General features: G+C 42.1%; 1 protein-coding gene across 2 annotated transcripts in view; it reads left to right on the forward strand.

Annotated features, from left to right (window-relative positions):
- RGS20 (regulator of G protein signaling 20) overlaps positions 1-10,741 on the forward strand; it is a 130,458-nt gene extending 119,717 nt beyond the window's left edge. For both annotated transcript variants that reach the window (XM_075213516.1, XM_075213517.1), the window contains exons 3-5: positions 1,497-1,583; positions 3,202-3,436; positions 9,747-10,741. In XM_075213516.1, coding sequence (XP_075069617.1) covers positions 1,497-1,583; positions 3,202-3,436; positions 9,747-9,935 — 511 coding nt within the window. In that variant the 3' untranslated portion in view covers positions 9,936-10,741. The remainder of the gene's footprint in view (positions 1-1,496; positions 1,584-3,201; positions 3,437-9,746) is intronic.
- Positions 10,742-11,441: the final 700 nt, after the last annotated feature.

Raw genomic sequence — 11,441 nt, forward strand, 5'->3', positions numbered from 1 at the left:
TACAAATACTCTCACAGCCTGCCATCCATTTGATTTCAAAGTTCCCGCTCTGCACTTGAGCTCATGGGCATGGGCCAGTGCATGCGCAGTGAAGATGCATGCACCAGTCTCCATGCATGTCCAGATGAGCAAAGCAGGGGCCTCAGGAACAGATTTCTACCTCCACTCCCCAAAAAAACATTTTCGGCTTAGCTCCTGATAATTGAGTGTCAAGTCCCTGTAATTGTGTATTTATTTTAGCAAAAAGGTTACTCTAATTTATTTTTTCATTGTTTTTGCTGTCAGCTCAAAATATTTACGGGGTATTGTAAAATTAACAAAGTCAAATTCCCAGATGGCAAACAGAAATACATAAACATGGTTTCAAACATATAATGTATACCCTAGTATATATACTGTACAACAGCTCCCTGACCTATATATCACTCATCCATGAATACATTTTTTATTTCAAAGTTCTGTTTAAATCCCAGAGTGCCTGATAAATTTATGTATAAAGTTACGAAACACCCCTGCACAGAGATTCTCAAGTCTCATATTAACTATTAAATGCCACAAAAATACTTTCCTTGTGAATAACTATGGATGATGTATTGCATTGTACTTATATTATTATTATTATTATTAAATCCAAGCACCAAAGTGTACCTGATTGCCCCCTAACTCTGGAAGCCTTGTTCTTTTTGACACCCAAATTTTGAATTGTTCTGTAAATATGGGACAGCTGCGGTGTATGCTATATAATCTCACTATTTTTCACTTAAATATTTTAAAGTGGACTCATCACCTCACATAGTGGAAGCAGCTATTATGGAACCTATCCATTCACTAGGGAAATGATGATGATGATGATGATAGGGACTAGTGACGTCACTGAAGCATCAGGCACAACGTTCCTTGTGAACTTATAACTGCATATACAGTTCAGGGTATAAAACTAATGCCTCTACTGTGTGTAGGTGACTTGACCACTTTATATCGCTTACATAAAGTAAGAATGTCTGAGCACAGTTTTACATTAATAAAGCATCAATATTGATATAAAAGGTCCAAGTGACATACAGATAAATCTGTACAGCATGGCAAGTTTTCCCACAATATTAATATGCAAGAAACGTGATGACATGAAAAGTAAATATATTTGTGTGACAGTCATAACTAGAGCTTTGGACAAATTGTGTGACTTCACATGTAATTACAGTATTGTTTCAGAACAGTATAGAGTTGGTCTGCAAATAAAATTTATAGGTGCCTACAATGTAACAGTGAAATTCTATTTAATTTATATATGCCAAAGTATTCTTAAATAATCAGCAGAGGGGTCAATCCGTCATGGTGCATTTCAGAGGTGCCTAAATATGCATCACTGCGATTTGCAGCGATGTATATTTACTGGCACCGCATTATATTAATACATAGACCCCAGTATGAGAAGATTCTTTTTGCTAAAATGATGACATCTTTTTCTATTTATTAATCTGATGTGATTTTTACAGTCTCACAGTCAGGAACCAGGAAGCTGAGAGGACAAGAAGGTCTTCCAATGAAATCAGAGGTGAAGGCATACCAAACTTTGAAGAAAGGTAAGTGACAGCTTTATATATTGATTTACTTACCTCTGTTGACAGTTGTTCAGTAGCTATGGGTTCCTACTCACTCTCGGGTCCCATTGTCGCTGCACTCCCCGCAGCAGTGATAGTTCCGGCACTGATTCCATATAAACAATACAGGACATCAGGTACTTGCAGTTCATTGCTATCCATGTGGAAAGCTTGGCATAGAGATAACCAGGGTAGCCCTTAAGGTGAAGCCAAAAATGTCCACTCAGCCGAATACCAGCTAGGAAAAGAAGCTCTTCAAGATTTCAGTATGCTTTTGTTAATTTGCACTTAAGTATTCTCTTATTCCATGTCTGTAATTCTGTGCACTTACACCTCCTATTTTATGTTACAAAAATGGCATACATATAGTGTACTGTACTGTACATACATAGTAAACAGCGTATTATGTTATATGCACCGCCGTGATAATTTGTGTATTTTGTTTTAGACATTCTTTATTATTGGTTTATTGTTACCACAATTATATTCAGTGGTCAAAGTGGGGGTGTACACAGTGGTATACCATACCACCACGTCCCCTACTGCCTTCATTGTAATTCTATCACATTCCATTGATCATCATCATCATCACCATTTATTTATATAGCACCACTAATTCCACAGCGCTGTTCAGAGAACTCACTCACATCAGTCCCTTCTCCATTGGGGCTTACAGTCTAAATTCCCTAATACACAGACAAACACAGATTAGGGTCAATTTGCTAGCAGCCAATTAACTTACCAGTATGCTTTTGGAGTGTGGGAGGAAACCGGAGCACCCGGAGGAAACCCATGCAAACACGGGGGGAACATTTCCATTACCATTACATTTTTCATAATGTCATTTCTAAATTTCCACTTTGACCACTGATTATATTACAATAAAATGCATCTATACATATTTATGTAATACAGGATTACAATACTAACAATCACATCAAAAATTACTACTACAAAACGTATTATAGATATGTGTAACAAGACTCTGTGGAGTGGTTTCACTGAAATTATATCAGGATTCAATTAGTGCAGCCGTGGAAGATACATCCTGTCTTGGTTTCCCTGATTAAAAGTTGGGTGCTTTCTTTATTGTACATGTGCCACTTGTAAGGGGGTGTTTATGATCAATGCTATCCTCATCAGATTTAGGCACCACCAACCAACTGCCCTACTCACTTCAGTCACCCACAAGACGATATTTGTCACCTCAGGAGTCATCCTGGCTGTAACTACTGCTAGAAAGAATTGTGAGTGGTGAACTCGCAGTGTAGCTCCCTGGACCCACAGCTTGGGCAGTGAAAAAAACAACCGGTACTTGTTAATTAAACAGCTAGTTGGCATCCACAGGGCTCTTGGATAGGGTGGGATGAAGACAGTGAGGGGAATTCTCTCCTCACTTGAACTTAAGATAAACAAATTCTCCTTGGAAATAACAAGTGGACAGAGTGGGGAACGTATAATTAACAAGTACTGTAAGATGATGTACCAATTCTAAAATTTGGTCATGTTTAGATGGATGGTGTTTGTTAAATAGTGTCATTAGTCATGTTGGCAGTATTAATCCACTAGTAAGTCTTGATTTTATCTTTTCCAATGTTAGTCCAACCCCTACCCTTGAAGACGTCAACTCTTGGGGTCAGTCGTTTGACAAGCTTATGAATACCCCTGCTGGAAGAAATGCTTTCCGGGAATTTCTTAGAACAGAATTTAGCGAGGAGAACATGCTTTTCTGGATGGCCTGTGAAGATCTGAAAAAGGAATCCAACAAAAAGGTTATAGCAGAGAAAGCCCGGCTAGTATATGAGGACTACATTTCCATTTTATCTCCAAAAGAGGTATTTTAGGCTATGTATATACAGATTTTTCTTGTGTATTTTGGCACCTGAATGTATTAAAGTATTCCGAAATGTTGACTGGCTTGTGGTGTAAGAAGAGATTGGGAATTTATGCTGATATTACCAGATTATATTTGTATTGTATGATTTAAACTTGTTCGAGTGTTTGATTTTAAGATCTCTTTTGAATTGTTGTATATCACTATATAGTTGAAATATATTTAATAATATTTAATTTGCCAGCCCCATGGCATTCTAATAAACATACAGAGATATGGGTCTATCCCGGCGGTTCCCAAAGTGTGCGTCGTGGCTCCCAGGGGTGCCGCGGCGCTGTCACTGGGGTGCCGCGTGCCAGCCAGGGAAAAAAGAAAGAAAACAGAAACTTACCAATCCGCACGGCGCCGGGACCCAGCAGCCTCCTCTCTCCCACAGCAGCTTGTCACTGACTTCGATATTCAGTGACAGCTGCGGGAGAGAGGAGGCTGCTGGGTCCGGCACCGCTCGGATTGGTAAGTTTCTGTTTTCTTTCTCATTTCCCTACCTGGCGCGGGGCAGAGTGAGAGGGATCGTGGCAGAGGAGGGGGACAGATGGCAGAGGAGGAGGACAGAGAGCAGAGGAGGGGGACAGAGGACAGAGAGCAAAGGAGGAGGGCAGAGGGCAGAGGAGGAGGACAGAGAGCAGAGGAGGGGGACAGAGAGCAGAGGAGGGGGACAGAGGACAGAGAGCAGAGGAGGAGGGACAGATGGCAGAGGAGGAGGGCAGAGAGCAGAGGAGGAGGGCAGAGAGAAGAGGAGGGGGAGAGAGGGCAGAGGAGGAGGACAGAGGGCAGAGGAGGGGGACAGAGAGCAGAGGAGGGGGACAGAGGGCAGAGGAGGAGGGCAGAGGAGGGGGACAGAGGGCAGAGGAGGGGGACAGAGGGCAGAGGAGGGGGACAGAGAGCAGAGGAGGGGGACAGATGGCAGAGGAGGGGGACAGAGGACAGAGAGCAGAGGAGGGGGACAGATGGCAGAGGAGGAGGGCAGAGAGCAGAGGAGGGGGACAGAGGGCAGAGGACGGGGACAGAGGGCAGAGGAGGAGGACAGAGGGCAGAGGAGGGGGACAGAGGGCAGAGGAGGGAGACAGAGGGCAGAGGAGGGGGACAGCGTGACAGAGAGCAGAGGAGGGGGACAGCGGGCAGAGGAGGGGGACAGAGAGCAGAGGAGGATGACAGAGAGCAGAGGAGGACAGAGAGCAGAGGGGGGGACAGAGGGCAGAGGAGGGGGACAGCGTGACAGAGAGCAGAGAGACAGCGTGACAGAGAGCAGAGGAGGGGGACAGAGGGCAGAGGAGGGGGACAGAGGGCAGAGGAGAGGGACAGCGTTAGAGAGGGCAGAGGAGGGGGACAGCGTGAGAGAGGGCAGAGGAGGGGGACAGCGTGAGAGAGGGCAGAGGAGGGGACAGCGTGACAGAGGGCAGAGGGGGCAAGGTGAGAGAGGGCAGTGTGTCTGGATGCAGAGGGGGCAGTGTGCCTGGTTGCAGAGGGGGCAGTGTGTCTGGATGCAGAGGGAGCAGTGTGCCTGGCTGCAGAGGGGGCAGAGTGTCTGGATGCAGAGAGGGCAGTGTGCCTGGATGCAGAGGGGGCAGTGTGCCTGGTTGCAGAGGGGGCAGTGTGCCTGGTTGCAGAGGGGGCAGTGTGTCTGGATGCAGAGGGTGCAGTGTGCCTGGCTGCAGAGGGGGCTGAGTGTCTGGATGCAGAGAGGGCAGTGTGCCTGGATGCAGAGGGGGCAGAGAGTCTGGATGCAGAGGGGCATTTTTGCATACAACTAAATAAGTATTTCTGTCGTGATCTAAATACTTATTACAATTTTTTGACCCAACTACTTCTAAAACTGCTCAGTAATTATTTTGGAGGGGTGCCTTGAAAAAATTTGGAGACTCTAAGGGTGCCGCGAACTGCAAAAGTTTGGGAACCACTGGTCTATCCATTTGTTTTACATTTTTACGAGAAATAAGACAAAAGACAAACAAACTTTGCAAACTGCAGACACTATTCTCTATTAGCGTGACCTGAATCACTCATTTTTAATGAGTGTGAGAGCCCAAAAGGAAGCCTGTGGTGGGTTTTATATCTAAATAGGTTTTCTGTTTATAGAATCATTGGATCCTATGGGTGAGATTCAATTAGCCGCGAGGTCTTGTAGGAATCTCGCATGAGGTGTCCTTCGCAAGATGTTTCTGGTAATAATGCCCACCACTCATAGGTGTGCGACCAAAAATGAACAATGTTTTCTGAATCGTAATAACTGGAATTGATCGCGGAAACAAATTGTGCAGGGTTCCTACCTCGTAACTAATTGAATCTGACCGTATGAATACATCATTCACTTTTTACTTGTGATGAGCCAACCCTAGAGTAGAGATAGCAGCTACCACCAAGGCATGTACTATACTAAAGTTGTATGTATAAACACTTGATTTATACCTACCTTAATGGATAACTCCTCCTGCAGAGGCAAATTTGTCCATTATTTCTTCTCCCACCTAGCAGTAAAACTGCAAATGTCCTAGCCGATTCAGCAGTAGAATCCAGGAAAAGCCAAAGGAGCCATGATACATGAAGCTGACTGATTGGCTGCCAGTGTTATTATAATAGCTATTACATTCCTTTATAGAGGATCTTTATCATCATCATCATCATTTATTTATATAGCGCCACTAATTCCGCAGCGCTGTACAGAGAACTCATTCACATCAGTCCCTGCCCCATTGGAGCTTACAGTCTAAATTCCCTACTATAGACACACACTGACAGGGAGAGACTAGGGTCAATTTGATTTCAGCCAATTAATCTACCAGTATGTTTTTGGAGTGTGGGAGAAAACCGGAGCACCCGGAGGAAACCCACGCAAACACAGGGAGAACATACAAACTCCACACAGATAAGGCCATGGTTGGGAATCGAACTCATGACCCCAGTGCTGTGAGGCAGATGTGCTAACCACTAGGCCACTGTACTGCCCTACCTATCTATATGTTTATACTCTACCTATCTTGATACTCTAAAGAATCCATAGCCTGTGTAGAAGAGAGATTGCTTGTCCAGGTTACCCTGTGTGTGATTGGTTGATACATTTGATTAACAAGCTGTGTGGGCTTGTATGTACATTTGTGTAACAGTCTGGAGGTGTGAAGAGTTAACCCTGTGGGTGCTGGTGTGAGTCTTGCTAGTTTGTGGAACTAGAAGCCAGTGTGGGATAGTATATTGGGGTCCTATTGCCCGTACCCAATAGGTGGTGGCTGTACCTGAAGTGTCTGGGGGTGTGAGAGCGCTGTGTTTGGGGGCGATTCCGTAGGTCTAAGAACCTGTGTGATAGGTGAGAGGGACTGTGGGCTGAAATCGTGTGTGACCTCATACAGCAAACACCCCAACGTCACGGCAGCTGGGAGCGTGTTCGTGACAAATTGCAGTTTCTACCTATCTTTATGCAGAATGTTACAAAGAATGTTTTAATCATTCATATGAGTACCTGCCCAGTGGAGTTTACAGTCTAAACTCTCTTTTTTAAGAAAGGAAAGAGCAGGCGTTTTTTTAAGGCTAGGTGCACTCAAATGATAATTATAATCACATTAACCATCCACTTAAAACATAACTTTTATTGTATGTAGTTTAAAAAGCGAAATATAACATGATATCATACTAATAAAACAAATCAGTAATAAAAATAACTGGGTGCACTGGATACTGATACCTATATACTCAAAAACTATAGAATATATGGTTAAGAGGCTGTAATTATATAGTTAATATGCAGGTTGTAATGTTAAATCAGTGTTCAATTATCTGCCACTGTAGTTGTAGACAAGACTGCCACTATAATAAGTAGTACGAAAGACTGAAAATATATACATATCCTGTCTTAAGAAATGTTATAATATTTTTAAAATTTCTTAACAACATTTTTGTAGCAGTCTAGAAGGGGGATCTGGTTTTTTTCAGTTTTTGGCAATCAGGCATCTAGTTGAATTGAGGATCTGAACAGTTTCTCTGAGTATTTGTCTAGAATCTTGATAGGGCAACCAAGGAGAAAGAACCATGGACGATCAGAGATGGATGATAGTAATTTCACTGATGAAAGTGGCAACATCTGGGCAAGACCACCAGATGTGGAGGAAGGATCCCTGTTCTCCACAACTCCTCAACACAAGTTGGAAGTGGACCTATATATTTTTTTCAGCTGGGTAGTAACCAAATACTATTGGGAATATATTTTGTAAGCATTTTCATTGACCATGGATGATATGGAAGTCTTAGAGATCCTCTCATGCATTGTTGTTCATGTATCCCCATCTGGTGGCTCGACCAAGTCAGTCTCCCACCTGAGTTCATGGATAGGTGTGTTAGATTGATTGAAGGAGGTGAGAATATTATATAAAGTAGAAATAATACCCTTTTGCATTTGTGAATGTACACATAAAGATTCCAGGGGAGTTCGAGGTCTCATTATATTGGATTTAGGAAGGGAATAGTGACGGATTTCTGTTTCTATTTATGATTCAAGATGTAGATTAAGGAGGGTTCTATTGTTTAGGCACCAGCTAAACTGCTTCCAACGAAATTGGAGGCTCACGATGTCCACTGTAGCTGGGCCATGACCAGACCATGTGCTAGGAAGGATATCAACATTAAGTATCTGTTGAGCTAGGTCAATGCACAGGAAGACCATGTAATAGCGTGTGTGCACATCATGGACCGCTGAGTAATAGATTACATTTTTTGCAGTAGGTTCCTTAACTCGCCATGTAAAATGTCAAACTGTAGGTGTTGGGGAAGGAGAGAACCCAAGGCTTTAGAATTGGTATCAATAGTATGACGGGTCGACTGGTGGGGAAGTGTGGATCTCTACAGATGGTTGTCTAGGGCAGTATCAAAGTCACCCACCAGGACCACTTTGCCCACGTGGTGTTGGGATAAGATGTTACCTATGGAACGGTAGAATTGAGCTTGTTTTGTGTTGGGAGCATAAATATTAAGAAATGTATATGGAATGTTATTCAGGACACCTGTCAGGAGAAAATAACGCCCCTGTGGGTCCCTGACCTCCATGTTGGGTATAAATGTCAGATGATTGGCTATAAGAATGGTGACTCCTTTTTTCATACTGATGGGGTCACAGGCGTGATAGGAGCAATGAAAATAAAAGCAGATTGGGCCACCGGGAGTCCAGAAGAACAGTCTCAGGGAAAAGGACAAGATGGGAAGAAGGGGGGGGGTAGGGAAGTGGAGGCTAGGGTCATATATTTGAGTAGCCCGTGAATTCGGACCCAGGGAAAGGGACGGCCTAGCAACCAAAGGTGTCTGAAATTGGTCCTAAAGACCATAGGGGGTGATGTGGCTCTGGAACCTGCCTGATAAGGTAGTAAAATGTGTGAACCTCAAGGCTTTATAGTCCATATGAGCAGGGGAGTGCTGGCAAATTTTAGCCCGGGGAACAAGACTTGAATCATATCCTATTACGAACATTTTAAAAGGAAAAAAATGCAGGTGGCCCAGTGACCTAGCCCAAGGTAGCCCACTATAGGAGCGGCCCGGCGGGCAGATGCCCCTCTACCCCTAAACCCAAAGCATGAAACTAAAAAACAATGATATAATGGAACAACAATGCATCAATGGTGTGTATTGTAAAAGTAAGAATATAAAAGAACAGCAGACTTATCTACAGATGAATAAGCAAGGGATAGTAGTAGTTTATGATCTGCTGATGTGTTCAGACAATGAAGGATAGACAACCCACAACTTTGTGTGGTCACATCAGCAATGACAGATGAACTTGTAGAAGTGTCTATCAAAACTCTTGGATCAAGATTAATACTTTGGGAGATTTCTAATATTTCAGTTGGAATAGTAAAACTAAATACATTTCACACCATTAACTTGTGAAGATGTGCAGTGTACAGCGACTCTTCTATGTGTATAAAAATAGGAAGACATTTAAGACGCTCACCAAGTGAGATCTCCCAAGGGATTATTCTTAAGGCCTGTTGTGAGAAGACAAAAATTATTCTTGAAACAGTCTGACCTTTCCAGTATTATGTTCTCAGACAATATAGGATGAAATCATTAGTACTATTTGAGACAAGAAAAACAAACCTGTCAATCACTAGAGCTGCTTTCCGTATATTATCTTTTGTATGGCTTATTATAGCACAGCATGGACATCCATTGCTCTGCTCACAGTGAGGGGAATCAGCTAGTGGTCCTCACTTTCATTATGGTACAAATGGAAGGTTGCCGTAACAAAGAACTAAATATCCACCTGTTATTTTCAGGTCAGCCTGGACTCCAGAGTGAGAGAAGTTATCAACAGGAACATGTTGGAACCCACACAACACACCTTTGATGATGCCCAGCTCCAGATTTACACTTTAATGCACAGAGACTCCTACCCACGTTTTATGAACTCTGTAATCTACAAAAACCTTCTTCAGACCTTATCGGAAGACACCACCGAGTCTTAGTTTTGTTTTTTGCGTTTTGTGTTTTTTATTATCATTATTTTTATTGTTATTTTTATTTATTTAAAGCATATGAAAAATGGGTACTACACTTGGCAGGGAGTTTAGAGCTACCATGATATGTACCTGAAAATTTTACTCAGGCATATTTTAATATGGACTATGTAACATTATCTCTGGCTGAGCGCTCCTCATCGCTGCGCCTGTTGAAGAAGCTACTGTTCAATTTTAGTGTATTTTCCAAGGAAGAGGAAAAAGAGTTGGAAATGTTTTTAAATTATATATTATATATAGTAGTTGTATTTTTACAACAGTAATTAGTATATATTCAAAGACAAGTGTTACCCTGGTGGAAGTGCCTTGATGTGTTTGTCTATTTCCTAGGATTAGGTTGGACTAGGACAGCTTCATGACAATGTTTACGATCCGCAAATCATATTGTTTAATAGGGAGGGTACTTCCACTTGTCTTCGGGGATATAATGTACGGTTGTGTGTGTGTATGTGTGTATACATATACACGTACACACACACACACACACACACACATGTACACACATACAGTTTGCTGATGGAAACAATTTCTGAACAACCTCCAATTTAGCAGATCCAGGGGCATGGAACAAATCTGGCCTTTTTTTAAAGACCAGTGATTCTAAAATCAAAGTTCAACGTGTGAATGTTGTAAATGGTTTTGAATAATTAATGCAATGAGAGAAATTAAAGAAACAATATTAAATATTTACATCCTTTAGAAAAATACAAAACAAAAGTTTGAAACTGTAATAAAGCACAATAGTTTTATCCGAATAGTTGCATATATTTTTTAAAGGATTTGTAAATGAGAGGGTTTTGGTATTACAGTGAAACCCGTGAAAACACAAGGGAATTATAAATGGGGTGGTATAAATAGTATATACAGTATTACATATCATTATGTAGTATGCACCTGAACTCAATATAATCCAACCAGTGTATTTCCAGGTTTATCTGGCAACACTATACTAAGAGCCAAACATTTTCCATTAAAAGAGGGAACCGAACAAATTCAGCTTTACCTCTCATGGGACAGCGGATGTGAGTGTAAGCATGCACATTGAAGTGGGCTGGGTGTATAATCTGGGTACTGCACTACAAAACCAAAGCACTTTAGTCTGCTGATCAGTAAATGGAGTCCAGTGTTAGATTGTAGCAGTAGCTAGTGCATAGTTAGCATGTCTACTAATTGAACACAGAGATCTGAGAAAATAAAGTGATCCATGACAGACCACCGGACTCACCAGACATAATATGTTGGAGCTATTTAGGCAAGCTGTTACTCAGGTATTATCAAAAGGGTGGCGTTTCCCAGTAACGTATCAAAGCTTTCCTTTATACTCTAAACGGTACTACAAAAATGTCAGTATCTGATTTATTGAATGAGCAACACCACTTTTCCTGCAGATAACTGTAGAATATAAGTTTTCATAAGTGTCCATCAAAGGCTTTCCATCAATAGCAACACTCTGGA

This window comes from Mixophyes fleayi, chromosome 5 (genome assembly GCF_038048845.1).
Source record: "Mixophyes fleayi isolate aMixFle1 chromosome 5, aMixFle1.hap1, whole genome shotgun sequence".
Classification (NCBI taxonomy): domain Eukaryota; kingdom Metazoa; phylum Chordata; class Amphibia; order Anura; family Limnodynastidae; genus Mixophyes; species Mixophyes fleayi.